Source organism: Oncorhynchus kisutch, linkage group LG11 (genome assembly GCF_002021735.2).
Source record: "Oncorhynchus kisutch isolate 150728-3 linkage group LG11, Okis_V2, whole genome shotgun sequence".
NCBI classification, from domain to species: Eukaryota; Metazoa; Chordata; class Actinopteri; order Salmoniformes; family Salmonidae; genus Oncorhynchus; species Oncorhynchus kisutch.
The window spans coordinates 29607054-29625577 of NC_034184.2; the positions used below are offsets into that span (position 1 = coordinate 29607054).

General features: G+C 42.8%; 1 protein-coding gene across 6 annotated transcripts in view; it reads right to left on the minus strand.

Annotated features, from left to right (window-relative positions):
- The window catches only part of LOC109898879 (reticulon-4), a 34884-nt gene that overhangs the window by 7015 nt on the left and 9345 nt on the right, over nt 1–18524 (minus strand). For 2 of the 6 annotated variants that reach the window (XM_031835603.1, XM_031835602.1), the window contains 2 exons: nt 5088–5295; nt 372–510 (listed from right to left, as the gene is read on the minus strand). In XM_031835603.1, the coding sequence (XP_031691463.1) occupies nt 372–510; nt 5088–5295 (347 nt within the window). Of the gene's footprint in view, nt 1–371; nt 511–5087; nt 5296–6793; nt 6932–8806; nt 9136–16672; nt 18461–18524 lie in introns of those variants that run through there. The other 4 variants (XM_031835601.1, XM_031835600.1, XM_031835604.1 and 1 more) reach the window with 4 other exon arrangements.

The following is an 18524-nucleotide window of genomic DNA, read 5'->3' on the forward strand; positions in this document are numbered from 1 at the left end:
CAGAGGTGCAATCATGAGCATGTAAGAGGCTATCTTTCCATATATTGATTAGCAAAGCCGTTCTATGACAATTTCACTCAAAATGTTGCTTATTCCTTCCTACAGAGCTTAGGTATGTTAACATGTGAGGCACTCCGCTGTTGTAATCCAGGATCACATGCATCCTTATACAGTGATATCCAAGGTTTTCCGTAGCTATTAGGGGGTTGAACCTGAATATTCCTAAAAGGTTAACAGTCAAATTCCCCCTAGACTGAGTAAAAATAAAAATATATAATTAATACCAAAATATGTAGCCTATTCCTAAACAAGCACCATATTTCCGTGCAGGAGGTTAGCCTACATACTTAAATCTTCATTTGCATTCTTACCTTGAGGGAATCCACCAGGTCTTCAACAAGAAAGAGGCGACGCAGCTCTATGACTGTTGTGTTGAACCGTGCCAGAGCACAGTCGCTGTACTTATGGACGGTTTCCTCTGACAGACACACATCCTGCTTCAGGTAGAGCCTGCAACACCACAAAACATGAGCGGCAAGACAAATCCTGAATCTAAACAAGGTGTGTTATCATTCAACAATGGAGTTAACCCACATATGTATAAATTGTCATGAGTGTCCTGTGAGGATTCAAATAGGTCCAACCAGACCCCCTCTCAGCCACATAAGGGAGGGGGGGGGGGGGGGTAACACCTCACACCCTGTTGTAAATCAAGGAGAACTTTCAGCATCTCCCTCTACAATTTTCACCACAGGAATGAGCCCGTTTCAGACCTTTTCCCGAGGAAACTAACACATTCTAAAGCAAATACTGGAACAATATTTCTAACATAGAATGTGGGGAATGGTCAGGGGTGATCTAGAGAACACTGGTGAAGTTTCAGTTATTTTGTGATGTCATTAAAAATGTTAAAGGAAATACTGTAACTTGAAAAGTATATATGTCCATCGTGTGTTGTGCATGAAATATGAAAAGTGTGTGTGTTTTTAGGAGCCATAGAGTTCTACATCAACTTTGCAGTGACTAGCCACGCCCACGAGTAAGGTCAGAGAACGTGTCAGCCTGACAGACCAAGCCTTTTGAATGAACTGTATAAAATGGGTTAAGAATTTACACATCAGACCAGAGAGATGTGGCGCTGCAGCTCACATTTAAAGTGGTTGGAACTCAATCTCAACACAAGGTAGAGACGATAAAGTCACGTCCCGGACAATCACTGGTACGGCGGGTTAGCTGTCCTCAGTAAAGTATCTAGAAAAGCACATTTAAGTGGGACCATTCCATTACTGTGTTCAAATCATCGTATTACACTACTCCCATCACCCCACTGGAACCATCTTCAAAGAAACATCTTCCAGAGCGAATGGAAGTAGAATAAAATCTGTAGTTCTGTTCAGGACTACACGACAAGTCACCGGATATCGGACGACTGCAGAGGAGAACAGTAGAAGACTGGTGGGGACCCTTTCGGACAATCAGAGCCTTACAAGCGAAGAGGTCCAACATCCTTTCCAAGAAGGCCTTGTCTATCGAGAGAAACCAAGGATTTTCACATAAATACATTCATGATTTCCTACTCCAAGCGGGTGGCGGTGTGCAAAGTATAAGTGAGAGTAGTTTCTAAACGTAACAACGTTAAAAGGTCTGTCCCTCTCTCGTAACAAGCAGCCATTTTGTTGTCAGTCTGCTAGGGACCTGTTTCTAATGTATTAAGTGTGTATATTTATACTGTGTTACCATTTACTTAGCATATAAAATAAATACATTTGTGTAGTACTGAATCATAAGTAAGGCTGGGGTTTTTGCAGATGCAAGACTGTTCAGAATGATATGATACGAGGTTATGATTAATAAGTTAACTGTTTATGGATGTGATGGGTAAAGACCTTCAGAGTTTAATTCGGGAGATTGTAACTCTTTAAAGAACAGCTCCCGTGGTGCCCCAAATCCTAGTGAGTTTGTTACATGATTAATTTAACTGGGTAACACTTAAACAGTTGATTAGATAAGTCATTAGATTAATGAAAGTAAAGTCACGACACTATTCTAGTCAAGGCTCATCCTAAACCACCCTCTGTACACCTTTTTTCTATTCATATATAGTGTCCCATAATCTCTACACACCATCATATACATTCCAGACTGACATTGCTTGTTCTAATATTTATATAGATTTGTTTTATTTGCATGTATTGTTATTACTGCACTGTTAGAGCTAGGAACATAAGTGTTATGCCATACCTGCAACATCTGCAAAATGTGTACGCAACAAATACAATTAAATTGTTTCTTAGTGTTGAGGTTATTCACAAAACATGGGCGAGGGGTCTAGAAAACCCTCTGAAGCCTACAGGTTGTCAAGGAGTGGTTGGCCTTTTTGCACATCAGATTGATTTCTTAGAACGCAAAGCCAAGAACCACGCTTGACCGGCTTAGTTATGATTTTCTGAGCACCAGTCACAATTCCCTGTAATCTTAAACCAAGATAATTCAACGTTAATGAGTGGTTGGTGAAAATAAGGCTTTAAGCCACTGCCAGAAATGGGGATAACCAGAGTAGCAGCTCTGTGCGACAGAGTCAGAATGTTTACTCTCAAATAAGAGATGTCCCTTTCTCCCTCCTTGGCTGGGAATACATCTACTTCTGCAACCCAATCATCTAATCAGACCAATATTTTAGTCCAACTATAAATTAGCCAGTAGCTGAATAATCATGTTCAAATTGCATGATTCATAAAACATGTGGTTTCAATTCAGTCATTTAACTTCAATTCAATTCCTGAAGTGACTAAATGGAATAATCCACAAAAAGATGCACTCTTCAGGAACACTGCCATGGAACAGTGATCACTGAAATGTATGTGAGATGCCAAGGTTACTCTGCTGTATAAGAATCTTAATCTGCGGTTTTGGAACAAGAGATGGTCCAGAGAGCAGCTGAGGCTAATGCATGCATGATGTATATAATATATGGATGTTGTCTGCAATACATCATGGGGTATGTTGAGCAGTGGAGTAAAGTACTTACGAAAAAAATACCACTTTAGTAGTTTAAAGTATCTGTACTTTACTATTTATATTTGACAACTTTTACTTCACTACATTCCTAAAGAAAATGATGTACTTTTTACTCCATACATTTTCCCTGACACCCAATAGTACTTCTTACATTTTGAATGCCTAAGAGGACAGGAAAATGGTCCAATTCACACACTTTTAGCAAGAGAAGACCACTGGTCATCCATACCGCCTCTGATATGGCATACTCACTGAACAAACACTTAATTTGTGAATTATGTCTGAGTGTGCTCTTGACTCAAAAAAAGAGAAAATTGTGCCATTTGGTTTGACATTTGATGTATACTTCAGTATATTTTTGCAATTACATTTTACTTTGGATTAAGTATATTTAAACCCAAACACTTTCATAATTTTACTCAAGTAGTACTTTACTTGGTGACTGTAACACATTTTCTATTAAGGTATAGTGGGGCAAAAAAAGTATTTAGTCAGCCACCAATTGTGCAAGTTCTCCCACTTGATTTGATTTGACTTAAAATGATGAGGCCTGTAATTGTCATCATAGGTAAACTTCAACTATCCAGAAAATCACATTGTAGGATTTTTTAATGATTTTATTTGCAAATTATGGTGGAAAATAAGTATTTGGTCACCTACAAACAAGCAAGATTGCTGGCTCTCACAGACCTGTAACTTCTTCTTTAAGAGGCTCCTCTGTCCTCCACTCGTTATCTGTATTAATGGCACCTGTTTGAACTTGTTATCAGTATAAAAGACACCTGTCCACAACCTCAAATAGTCACACTCAACTCCACTATGGCCAAGACCAAAGAGCTGTCAAAGGACACCAGAAACAAAATTGTAACCTGCACCAGGCTGGGAAGACTGAATCTGCAATAGGTAAGCAGCTTGGTTTGAAGAAATCAACTGTGGGAGCAATTATTAGGAAATGGAAGACATACAAGAACACCGATAATCTCCCTCAATCTGGGTCTCCACGCAAGATCTCACCCCGTGGGGTCAAATTGATCACAAGAACGGTGAGCAAAAATCCCAGAACCACACCTGGCCTGCAGAGAGCTGGGACCAAAGTAACAAAGCCTACCATCAGTAACACACTACGCCGGCAGGGACTCAAATCCTGCAGTGCCAGATGTGTCCCCCTGCTTAAGCCAGTACATGTCCAGGCCCGTCTGAAGTTTGCTAGAGAGCATTTGGATGATCCAGAAGAAGATTGGGAGAATGTCATATGGTCAGATGAGACCAAAATAGAACTTTTTGGTAAAAAGTTGCATCCAAAGAACACCATACCTACTGTGAAGCATGGGGGTGGAAACATCATGCTTTGGGGCTGTTTTTCTGCAAAGGGACCAGGACGACTGATCCGTGTAAAGGAAAGAATGAATGGGGCCATGTATCGTGAGATTTTGAGTGAAAACCTCCTTCCATCAGCAAGGGCATTGAAGATGAAATGTGGCTGGGTCTTTCAGCATGACAATGATCCCAAACACACCGCCCGGGCAACGAAGGAGTGGCTTCGTAAGAAGCATTTCAAGGTCCTGGAGTGGCCTAGCCAGTCTCCAGATCTCAACCCCATAGAAAATCTTTGGAGGGAGTTGAAAGTCCGTGTTGCCCAGCAACAGCCCCAAAACATCACTGCTCTAGAGGAGATCTGCATGGAGGAATGGGCCAAAATACCAGCAACAGTGTGTGAAGACTTACAGAAAACATTTGACCTCTGTCATTGCCAACAAAGGGTATATAACAAAGTATTGAGAAACTTTTGTTATTGACCAAATACTTATTTTCCACCATCATTTACAAATAAATAAATTTAAAATCCTACAATGTGATTTTCTGGATTTTTTTCCCTCTCATTTTGTCTGTCATAGTTGAAGTGTACCTATGATGAAAATTACAGGCCTCTCATCTTTTTAAGTGGAGAACTTGCACAATTGGTGGCTGACTAAATACTTTTTGCCCCACTGTATATTTACTTTTACTCAAGTATGACAATTGGGTACTCCCCCCCCCCCCCTTATGTTTAAAAAAAGTGGGTTACTAACTTGAATGGGTGCCCTTCATCAGACTTCTGGATGGCCTGCAGGATCCCCTTGTATATCCTGAAGCAAATGGTGACAGAGAGGAGCACCAGAGTGATGTAGGATGAGACACTGACGATGCTGCAAAGTGTCAGGGAGAGCAGCAGAGAGAGGCCAGCGCCAAACACCACGCCAGAAGTCTTGACATCACGCCAGTACAGGAGCTCTACCACTGCAGGAGAGAGAACAGGGTCAGATAGCTGCAGGACACAAACTAAGTGTGCTTCTTTTCAACACATTAAAATAAGAGATTATGGTGGTGATGTTGGAGGTGGAATGAGAAGGGGTAAATCTATGAAATAATGAACACCCAATTTAATTTGCTTAATTATTTGTCTGCAGATAATTAGCTACTAGCCACACTACTTTACTAAACGGGAATCCCTGGTGTTCCCTACAGCTGACATGTTTCGTTTACTGTTGGAACGCCAGTATACCACTGCAGGTAATGCACCTAGGTCCAGGTTCATTCATAGCCATGGCACAGGCCTAAAACCTGTTTATTTTTAAGATTGGGTGGGGGTTGGCTAACAGTCAGCTAGGGGCAGGACAGACCCATGCTTGTGTTTCACCAGCAATTCCTAGCACGTCAGTGTACAATATTAGATATGAAAGACATCTATTTCCTACTGGCAGACGCATTTTAAAACGTAGGCCAGTCAGCAAGCGGGCATTGCTCGAGTCTTCAATGTGCAATGACTTGGCAGGCTATCAGATTTCAAATTGCTTAACAAGTAATGAATGGGCTTATAGTTGAAAACCCTAATTTGACAGGTTTCTGCCAAATAGATAATCGTATCAAGCGATTCGTACCAAAGCAACGACTGATGCATTATTGTGATTGAATTGATCACATAGCGAACAAGTAAAATACCTAAAGGCACCGCAGAAGCAGAATCAAAAGAAGCGTCAGCAGTTTTAGCCAGCCTAGGGACACACTTCACTGTCAAATCACAAGAATGCTTCTCGTGAGGAATCAAGTCAGACCCTTTATGGACCACGCTCGTGGGGTCTTTTTAGGTGGTGACGCTAAGCTTTTAATTTCTCCCAAACGCCAATGTTAGCTGCTAGCTTAACTGGATAGCTCGGCTACAGCTCGTTTAAATATAGCTAGATCGCTAACATTGGCCAGTTACTAGCCCAAATATTTGCGTCACCAGGACCCTTTGTTTAGAATGTTTCTAGCAATAATAGCTAACGTGCAACCGTGAAAGGGGGGGGGGGGTGTTCGCCATTTCAGTCTATCTACGGTACATATGGTAAGCATGAACTAGCATGTGGGGGAACTAAAAATAGCCCAGGCATATCAACTGCGCTAATCTTATCATATAGCTAGCTAATAACATGCCATGATTTAATAATGTCCTTCCGTATACATCTCCATGTAAACACTACTTTAATATCCACGGGGGGAGATGGATTAACAGGAAAATGACTGAATCGTACATGAGTCTGACGCCATGTACTTCTCAGCGTAGCCCCCATCACGATAAAATGTCCCGTTTAACCTAGCTGGGCCTCTGCATAGCGCCATGCACAGCTCAATTCCTACCCATTCGCCTCACACCGTAGCGTCGGTAAGGCAAATTGGTCAATTCAACGGCGATACAATCGAATATAAATGTGATATGTAAAGACAGCATCGTACACACGAGAATGACAGCACTTACCCCGTTCGGCATCCATCTTGAGCCTCCTAGCATCCAGCACTTAACTAGCTCAGCTGCGCGAAAGGGTGTTCACTTCCTGCTAGGTATATTTGAGATCCACTCATTATGCGCAGCTCTGCAGCGCCTCAGCCCTTTCTAATTATGTTGAAGTTTCAATACGTGCCCAATGCAAATATGCGAATGTGCTTTTCTACTATTCGTGGGAACACTGGTAGAGCTTTGTAGTAAGTCATTTGGTTTCAAAACTGAATGAAAATATTGGAAATTGGGGAGTAGGGCTGGGGAAAATGTTAGTCATAACTGCAAATGTTGACCAGCTTTATCAATATAACAGTGCATCATTATGACCGACAACTGGTCATATCTAAAATCAGGAGTTTATTACAAAGACATTTTTATAAATACCAATTCCAACAAATGTAAAAACTGACAACCACAGGCAATTTGCAATGTTTTGGAAGTCTTTCATACAGCCATGTGAAGCTGTTGGTCAATATTTTACCAATACAATCGTCTGGTAGTGAGTTCATAGCCTTAATGCGATAGCCAGAAAGAGTCCTCTACAAACGCTTACATCAGAACACATGTCAGATGGAAATCCATGCACCCACATGTCTAGTTAAAAGAATCTAACAATATGCTTACCTGTTAAAACTAATTATGGGGGCACACCAGAAAACATCCTACTTCATCACCCAGCTATACAATTTCTTTGGCCCTTTTAGTGTTATGTCACTGCCATCTGCCCCTCATGCTTTAATCCTGTAATTTTTTAATACATAATGTTACAGACTAATGTAGACAGTCTCTCAGCCCAATACTGCTTAGTCACTGGAGTGACTCAGGCTGGTAGTCTACTACACCCATACCCTATCCAAGTGCGGGTCATGCTCAACTGAGCAGTCAGCCAGATGGTAGTTGCTAAAATGGATGACATACCATTTAGTCAAATAGAGTTGACAGGGTCCCTTTGAGCACAATGCCCTTTCTGTTGCAATGTGTGCCAATTGCCATGCTGCATTCCAGAATGATGCAACGCAGTAGCACACATGACAAAAATCAGCAGGACGTGAGCACAGTGCCATTGGTTGCCTGAGCCTCACAATGTCCCGTCTGAGTTGAAAGCAGATGGCTACAACTGGGCCTGGAAAACACCAGAAGACCTCTTCTGTCATAAGCCACATAGGCTATATGGCAAGCACCAGAGGAGCCAAGTGTGAATACACACATTTGTAATTTAGCAGATATACTTATCCTGAGCGACTTATAGGAGCAATTAGGGTTAAGTGCCTTACTAAAGGGCACAGAGATTTTTCACCTAGTCAACTCAGGGATACAAACCAGCGACCTTTCGGTTACTTGCCCAATGCTCTTAACCACTATGCACACACCTTATTTTTGCTGAACAATGGACTTAAACACCTTTATAAAGCCTAGTCAGCAGACTGAAGGCTGGTCCTGTATTCAGAAGCATTTGTCAAAGGGGTTAGAGACCCCTGGTGCACCGGACCAGGCAGTCATGAGTCAACTCCAGGCAGCATGGAATCATTAGACATCTATTACACTTGTCACTTCAGCCCAACACCCCTCCTCCCACCATGCACCTTTGGACAGACTTCTTCCTGTCAGTGCTACCCTTACCAAAAGGTTCTGCTAGGATAGCGTATTACACATTAGAAATCCAGAGAAACTTTTAGATTTTTGTGTGTGGCATTAACAGTTCCACTAGTTACCAACAATCTTATTTATTTACAGTTGGCTACACATTCAGAGCAAATGGCATGCATGGCTGGATGGGACAAGCAATATAAAAACAACCCACTCAACTACCAGAGTGATTGCCAATTACATACTACAAAATGTCCACAATACCTGTGCATGGTTTAATAACCACCCTCTAAAAACAAATGGACTACTTTTAATTTCATATACATCTAGAGAACCCAGCAATAACTACAAAATATAATAGTATTCAGGAAAGGTTACCGCAACAGTAAAATAAAAGAGGGATACCCTTGTCTTTCCACTGTGGTGGAGGCTGGGTGTCTCCATTTTCTGTTTTCCCGTTTTCCATGATAGAGCCGCTGTGAAGGTATCAGCAGGGCATTCCAGACAGCATGCGGTGTGTTGGGCTGGAGACGGGTGGGGTGCGGGGACCGAGGTGGAAGATGGGGGACAACCAAACCTTCCTCCTGTGAGATGACTGCAGCACTACTGCTCTCTCTACCTCCCTCCCCCTTTTCTCTTCCTCTCAGGCTGTAGGACTGAGGTCAGCTGACTGTCTGCTGGCACCTAACGCACTGACGCAGCAACTTCCCCATCTAACTCACTCCCCCTACCTCCGTCTGATACTCTCCCTCCCCTTGCGCAAATGTACATGTGCTTTTCCCCTCCCTCTCATCCCCACATGGATGACAAAGCAGCAAGTTGTTGACTCCACCCCACGGTCTCTGTAGGGACTACAAGTACAGGCTATCCCACTACCTTTAAAATGTGACTTAATTTTAAATGCCCTCTGAATTGCCTCAACATTGGTAAGTAACAAAAACCTCAAATCTAACCTCATGCTCTGGAAAGCATCAGACATCTAATCAGACCATTACTGCACTTAAATTATGAATGTAATATTATTCTGTTGATCAGAGTCAAAGTCCATCTTCACAAACGGTGTACCATATCGAAATCAACCAAACAATTATGATTTGGTCATCACCAAATCAACACACATCAGTAGTCCGTCTTAAATCACATAAGAAAATGGTGATTGTTGTATTAGTCCACTAGAGGGCACCTCACTAATTTCACTTAAGTCTGCCTAGGTTTCCTCATTCTTGTGTCAATTTATATTGCGTTAGTATTTTCAGCAAGTTAGAGAGTTGACAAAAGTATATTCACTCAGAACTACAGCTGGAGTCATTTAGATAAATGGGAGGTTCCGTGCAAGGTACATTTTGTAGCATATGGTTGTAGTCCTACTGAAGACTATGGGTGACTAATTATTATACAGTGGTCGGTTACTACAGTTCTGTGGATTCAAAACCACCTGCAATCTCACTAAGGGGGTTTTGCGAATGAGATAGGTCAGGGGTGATGTTTGATAGTATTTCATTTTGAGTCGAACAAATAAGGGGACACTTGCTGACAAGCTCTATTCTTCATCGGCTGGTGTCGCAATGCAGGCAGAGCCTTTTTATTGGGCGATTCCTCACACACAGTCTGGGTGTACGCCAGCCTTGCTCAAAGCAATGTCCCAATCAGATAAATAAATCTGTACCGGTGTGAATAACCAGCAAGGTAAAACTAAGCCATTCATTGTAAAACGACTTAAGATGAAAGCATAGCCTTTAACCGAACAGCAGTCATGCAAAAATAAAAAACACTAAATCAGAAGGCCACTGCCCTAGAGCAGTAAGCCTTCCAAATATATGGCAATTTTTTCTACAACTCTGCCCGTTTCACTGAGCTGGGTAAGGTTTATCTGGACATGGGAGCTTAAAAGGTAAAATGGGGCCTACAAGGTGGTGTATAGTTTCATATCTCTGGTTGTTATTTTCAACCAGGTCTAAAACCAGACTGCAGACAGAGTTTGGTGATATCAACGACACACGATCTGGGTTTCCCAAACTTCCTGGGTGCATGTTTTTGTTTTGCCCTAGCACTACACAGGAGATTCAAATCATCAAAAGCTTGATGAGCTGGTTAATTGAGTCAGCTGTGTGGTGCTAGGATTTTTTAAAACAAAAATGGACCCAGGGAGGGGAAGATGTGTGTGAGATCAAACACACACACACACACACACACACACACACACACACACACGCACAGTGGGGCAAAAAAGTATTTAGTCAGCCACCAATTGTGCAAGTTCTCCCACTTAAAAAGATGAGGCCTGTAATTTTCATCATAAGTACGTACACTTCAACTATGACAGACAAAAGGAGAAGAAAAAAAAATCCAGAAAATCACATTGTAGGATTTTTTATGAATTTATTTGCAAATTATGGTGGAAAATAAGTATTTGGTCAATAACAAAAGTTTCAATACTTTGTTATATACCCTTTGTTCGCAATGACAGAGGTCAAACGTTTTCTGTAAGTCTTCACACACTGTTGCTGGTATTTTGGCCCATTCCTCCATGCAGATCTCCTCTAGAGCAGTGATGTTTTGGGGCTGTTGCTGGGCAACACGGACTTTCAACTCCCTCCAAAGATTTTCTATGGGGTTGAGATCTGGAGACTGGCTAGGCTACTACAGGACCTTGAAATGCTTCTTACGAAGCCACTCCTTCGTTGCCCGGGCAGTGTGTTTGGGATCATTGTCATGCTGAAAGACCCAGCCACGTTTCATCTTCAATGCCCTTGCTGATGGAAGGAGGTTTTCACTCAAAATCTCACGATACATGGCCCCATTCATTCTTTCCTTTACACGGATCAGTCGTCCTGGTCCCTTTGCAGAAAAACAGCCCCAAAGCATGATGTTTCCACCCCCATGCTTCACAGTAGGTATGGTGTTCTTTGGATGCAACTCAGCATTCTTTGTCCTCCAAACAGGAGGAGTTGAGTTTTTACCAAAAAGTTATATTCTGGTTTCATCTGACCATATGACATTCTCCCAATCTTCTTCTGGATCATCCAAATGCTCTCTAGCAAACTTCAGACGAGCCTGGACATGTACTGGCTTAAGCAGGGGGACACGTCTGGCACTGCAGGATTTGAGTCCCTGGCGGAGTAGTGTGTTACTGATGGTAGGCTTTGTTACTTTGGTCCCGGCTCTCTGCAGGTCATTCACTAGGTCCCCCCGTGTGGTTCTGGGATTGTTGCTCACCGTTCTTGTGATCATTTTGACCCCACGGGGTGAGATCTTGCATGGAGCCCCAGATCGAGGGAGATTATCAGTGGTCTTGTATGTCTTCCATTTCCTAATAATTGCTCCCACAGTTGATTTCTTCAAACCAAGCTGCTTACCTATTGCAGATTCAGTCTTCCCAGCCTGGTGCAGGTCTACAATTTTGTTTCTGGTGTCCTTTGACAGCTCTTTGGTCTTGGCCATAGTGGAGTTGAGTGTGACTATTTGAGGTTGTGGACAGGTGTCTTTTATACTGATAACAATTTCAAACAGGTGCCATTAATACAGATAACGAGTAGAGGACAGCGGAGCCTCTTAAAGAAGAAGTTACAGGTCTGTGAGAGCCAGAAATCTTGCTTGTTTGTAGGTGACCAAATACTTATTTTCCACCATAATTTGCAAATACATTCATTAAAAATCCTACAATGTGATTTTCAGGATTTTTTTTCTCATCGTCTGTTTTAGTTGAAGTGTACCTATGATGAAAATGATAGGCCTCCCATCTTTTTAAGTGGGAGAACTTGCACAATTGGTGGCTGACTAAACTTTTTTGCCCCACATATACACTGCTCAAAAAAGTAAAGAGAACACTTAAACACAATGTAACTCCAAGTCAATCACACTTCTGTGAAATCAAACTGTCCACTTAGGAAGCAACACTGATTGACAATAAATTTCACATGCCGTTGTGCAAATGGAATAGACAACAGGTGGAAATTATAGGCAATTAGCAAGACACCCCCAATAAAGGAGTGGTTCTGCAGGTGGTGACAACAGACCACTTCTCAGTTCCTATGCTTCCTGGCTGATGTTTTGGTCACTTTTGAATGCTGGCTGGCGATGCTTTCACTCTAGTGGTAGCATGAGACGGAGTCTACAACCCCCACAAGTGGCTCAGGTAGTGCAGCTCATCCAGGATGGCACATCAATGCAAGCTGTGGCAAGAAGGTTGGCTGTGCCTGTCAGCGTAGTGTCCAGAGCATGGAGGCGCTACCAGGAGACAGGCCAGTACATCAGGAGACGTGGAGGAGGCCGTAGGAGGGCAACAACCCAGCAGCAGGACCGCTACCTCTGCCTTTGTGCAAGAAAGAGCAGGAGGAGCACTGCCAGAGCCCTGCAAAATGACCGCCAGCAGGCCACAAATGTGCATGTGTCTGCTCAAACGGTCAGAAACAGACTCCATGAGGGTGGTATGAGGGCCCGACGTCCACAGGTGGGGGTTGTGCTTACAGCCCAACACCATGCAGGACGTTTGGCATTTGACAGAGAACACCAAGATTTGCAAATTCGCCACTGGCGCCCTGTGCTCTTCACAGATGAAAGCAAGTTCACACTGAGCACGTGACAGACTGGAGACTGCCGTGGAGAACATTCTGCTGCCTGCAACATCTTCCAGCATGACCGGTTTGGCGGTGGGTCAGTCATGGTGTGGCATTTCTTTGGGGGGGGGGGGGGGGGGCGCACAGCCCTCCATGTGCTCGCCAGAGGTAGCCTGACTGCCATTAGGTACCAAGATGAGATCCTCAGACCCCTTGTGAGACCATATGCTGGTGCGGTTGGCCCTGGGTTCCTCCTAATGCAAGACAATGCTAGACCTCATGTGGCTGGAGTGTGTCAGCAGTTCCTGCAAGAGGAAGGCATTGATGCTATGGACTGGCCCACCCCTTCCCCAGACCTGAATCCAATTGAGCACATCTGGGACATCATGTCTCGCTCCATCCACCAACGCCACATTGCACCACAGACTGTCCAGGAGTTGGCGGATGCTTTAGTCCAGGTCTGGGAGGAGATCCCTCAGGAGACCATCCACCACCTCATCAGGAGCATGCCCAGGCGTTGTATTGAGGTCATACAGGCACGTGGAGGCCACACACATTTACTGAGCCTCATTTTGACTTGTTTTAAGGACATTACATCAAAGTTGGATCAGCCTGTAGTGTGGTTTTCCACTAATTTTGAGTGTGACTCCAAATCCAGACCTCCATGAGTTGATAAATTTGATTTCGATTGATAGTTGAATGTGCTGACAACAAAATCACACTATGTAAAGAAAAAAGTATTTAATAAAAATATTTCATTCATTCAGATCTAGGATGTGTGGTTTTAGTGTTCCCTTTATTTTTTTTAGCAGTATATATATATATATATATATATATCAGTTTGCCACATTCACTCCATTAGACACTTTAATGCATATTTGTAAATAGTATATTAAAACATTTTCCTTAAAGTATAATTTTGAAAGATCTAAATGTTGGCATGGGTCCCGAGATCCTCAAAAGGTTCTTCAGGTGCACCATCTAGAGCATGCTGACTGGGTACATCACTGCCTGGTATGGCAACTGCTCGGCCTCCGACCGCAAGGCACTAGAGGGTAGAGCGTACGGCCCAGTACATCACTGGGCCAAGCTTCCTGCTATCCAGGACCTCTATACCAGGCAGTGTCAGAGGAAGGCCCTAACAATTGTCAAAGACTCCAGCCATCCTAGTCATAGACTGTTCTCTCTGCTACCACACAGCAAGCAGTACCGGAGCACCAAGTCTTCTTCCAAGAGGCTTCTAAACAGCTTCTACCCCCAAGCCACACGACTCTTGAACATCTAATAAAATGCCCCCCCCAAGTTCTACACCTGTTGTATTCAGCACGTGACGAATTCGATTAGATTTACTGTCCCCACTTAAATACATGTAATTTTGTCCTTGAGACATTGAATTGAAACACTGTAGAATTATATTAATTCCTATGGAGGAATGTTTCTTCTGGGGAGTGCCAATATGGCTGACCGGTGGCTTCAAAGCCTCTCATTGGCCAACACACAGCATCAGCAATCCACAGTTTACAGAGAATCTAATTCCATAGAGAAAAACTCCAGGCAAACTAAAATCACTGTGGGTGTAAGACAGTCAGGCCCGCTAACTGCCACAGTGTTCCCATGAGGCAGTTTTTACCAGGCCCTGTGGTACCATTCAAACATTTTAATTGTAGATCAGCTCATTTTCTAACCAGGAGTATTATGGAGAAAAAAAGGGTGTTCATAAGAGATACTGCATGTAACGATAGGCATTTAAATATTACTAGATGTCTGAAATGTAAGCACAAAACCCCCAAGACTTACTCCACATTTAGTTGCATTACAGCCGGAATTCAAAATGGATGAAATAGATCCTCACACATCTACACACAATACCATAATGACAAAGTGAAAACATGTTTAGACATTTTAGCAGATGTATTGAAAACGAAATCTCATTTACATACACAACCCTGTGTCAATACTTCATAGAAGCCCCTTTGGCAGAAATTACAGCCGAGAGTCTTTCTGGGTAAGTCTAAGAGCTTTCCACACCTGGATTGTGCAACATTTGTCCATTATTATTTTCTAAATTCTTCAAGCTCTGTCCAATTGGTTGTTGATCATTGCCGTGCTTCTACACCTGCATTGCTTGCTGTTTGGGGTTTTAGGCTGGGTTTCTGTACAGCACTTTGAGATATCAGCTGATGTACGAAGGGCTATATAAATAAATTTGATTTGATTGCGGGAACCATTTTAAGGTCTTTCCATAGATTTCAAGTAGATTTAAGTCAAAACATTAACTCTGCAACATTCACCGTCTTCTTGATAAGCAACTCCAGAGTAGATTTGGCCTTGTGTTTTAGGTTATTGTCCTGCTGAAAGTGTCTGGTGGAAAGCAGACAACTAGGTTTACCTCTAAGACTTTGCCTGTGCTTAACTTCATTCTCTTTGAATTCTCATTCATTCTCTTTCTCTCTGAAAAACTCCAGTCCTTAAAGATTTCAAGCATACCCATAACATGAGGCAGCCTCCACTATGCTTGAAAATATGGAGTTGTACTCAGTAATGTGTTGTATTTGCCCTAAACATAACTTTGTATTCACGACAAAGTGAATAGTTGAGCCACATTTTTTGCAACATTACTTAGGTACTATGTTGCAAATAGGATGCATGTTTTTGAATATTTATATTCTTCACAGGCTTCCTTTTCGCTGTCAATTAGATTAGTATTGTGGAGTAAACACATGGTTGTTGATCCATCATCACTGTTCTCATGGTGAAATTAGTGGTTTTGTTCATCTCCAGCAACAGAGTTAAGAAGGATACCTGTATCTTTGTAGTGACTGGGTGTATTGCGACACCATCCAAAGTGTAATTAGTAACTTCACCATGCTCAAAGGGATATTCAATGTCTGATTTTTTATTTTTACCCATCTACCAATAGGTACACTTCTTTGCGAGGCATGTGAAAACCTCCCTGGTCTTTATGGTTGAATCGGTGTGAAATTCCCTGCTCGGCAGAGGGACCTTACAGATAATTGTATGTATGGGCTACAGATAGAAGGTAGTCATAAAAAAAAAAAATCATGTTAAACACGTAATTTAAGCAAAATAATACTCCTGAACTTTAGGCTTGACAAAGGGGTTGAATACTTATTAACACAAGATATTTCAGACTAATTTTCTATTAATAAGTATACATTTTAAAAAGCATAATTCCACTTTGACATTATGGGTCATTGAGTGTAGGTCAGTGACAAAAAAAACGATTTAATAAATTGTTTATTCAGGCTGTAACAAAATGTGAAAAAAGTCAAGGCGTGTGAATACTTTGAAGGCACTGTATATCTTAATGAGGAATGAGGTATACACTGCTAGGTCACTTCCTGTAAAATGGCTTGTGTGGTGTCAATGTAATTTTAACAATCTCTTTGTAACCCCCCCCATTGCACACGAGAAATGCATTACTTACTAGATCAAGAGGATGGATTAAAAAACACAAATTATGAAAGAAAACATGAAAACCAAGATCATGAAAACAAAAATCATGCCAACACATGCACGCAATTGTAAATTATTATTTATTTATTTTTAAAATGCTAAAAAAGGGACAATGCAGAGGAGAAAGGTGATGAAAAAGTTAAAACTTATGGAAAAAAGGGAAATGACAACCGAGTAAAATGATGCACCAATAAAAAAAATAAAAAAAATAAGTGGTTAACTTCCATGTGGAAATTACCTGCTTCAGCACTCAGGTTGGGCATCTGATCTATTCCAGGGCCCTCTGTGTCCTTAGAGAGCAACTCCGGTTTGCGAACAGGCGAGTGGATGAGAGGGGCCTTTGAGGCGGGACCTTTGGTATCATCCTTCTCCAGGTCTGACTTGACCTTCTGGGTGAGTAGGAGGTAAGAGCGCTGACTAGGAGATTCTTCCTGAACTTCTGGGACTATATTTGCAGACTCCACATCCGTCAGCCCAAAGCGCATGTCATCTTCATCCATGCTAAACTCTGTTGCCTTAGCAAACTTGGAGCTATCTAATGCTTCTAGAAACTCATCGATTACACCCCTGAGGGGCCTCTCGATGAACTCAAACTCTTCAGAGGACACTTCCGGCTCAGAGATATCCTCTGCTGCCTCTGCCTCTTCCACTTTCATGTCATTCTTCTCAGACTCCACCTGGAAACTTGCAGGATTCTTGGCCATTGCCTCCAGAACAGGGGACAGGGAGTCTGCTGACGGACTCTCAGAATCAGAATATTCAGGGGTCTTCGTCTGGAAATTAAGAGGCTCTAATTTGTTCACAATTTGAGGTGAATCTTGACTGGACAACATCCAATCTTTTTGTTCTATCTGGACAGGTGCTTTGCTATGGGGTGTAGGCTCTGCCTCCTTTACGAGGTCAAAGGCCCTAAAGCCTTCATCTTCAGTCTTCACAGCTAGTCTTGCTTCAGTCTCCTCAGTCAGCTCCTTCAGCAGTAAAGCTTTGGAATCGAAAGCAAAGGGATTTGTGGCTGACAGAGGGACAGGGACAGTGGGTGACTCAACCATCTTCCGGACAGGAGCAGGGCTCGGCTCAGTGCTTCCTTCAGAAGAGCCTGAGTCCACTTTGTCAGGGTTCAGAGGGAAGGGCTTTAAGATATCTGGAAGAGATGTAAGTGTAGAGTCCTCACTCTCTTTTGGGGTGGTTGAGAACTGATTGAGTGGCTCCATGAGCGAGTCCGCAGCCATCTTGACAGACTCATATGTTTTTGTTTCATCGTAATATGATGGTGGGCTGCCATCTTGTGAGTCTTCAGCCTGGCCATACTGGACCAGGTCTGGGGTGGGACTCTCAGACATTTTAGCTGCCTGGCTGTCAGAGGTCATATCCCCAAGATGGGAGAACCCAGCATCTGCTACAGGGGAGAAGCCCTGGAAAGGATTCTTCTTCACCTCAGACATTAAGTCATCATCTGATTGGCCAAGCATATCTGGCTCATACCCAGAGGAGCCTCTGGATGCTGAGTCTTTGGAAAACGTATCCATGGAGGCCCTGGGGTTGTCTTGAGAAGCTAAGAGTGGAGAATCCCAGTGCTCTGTTGGGTTAGAGGAGGCAGGTGCAATGTCAGAGTCAGGAGTCATCAGGGGATTATTGGGGGACTGGGAAGGAGTAGTAGACCTGACTGGGCTACAAAGCTGCTCTTCAGGAGAGACCACGCCACTGTCTCCACACAGAGACTTGGACACTACATTGCTCTCGGGGCAATTTTTTTTATATTTACTTTGAATGTAGGTAGCAGTTTCTAACCCTGTCACAATATCCTCATCACTCTTACTAAATCCTAATCTGGTGTTACCCTCTTCATTCCAAGGCATATCCTTGGTCAGTATTTTGGGGGGCTCAGTAGAAGGCCAAGAAGAGAAGCCCAATGGAGCAGATGTTGGATTTGGACTCTCTGACAAAGAGAGGTCTTCCAGAGAGTCAGGAGAGTGAAGACGAGAGAGAGGGGAGATGGGAGCAGGGGAATCACCCTTCTGCCCAAGTTCTTGAGTAAAGAGGGAAAATGCAATACATCAAGACACACTCCATTCCTTCAGCGCTAGCAAGCC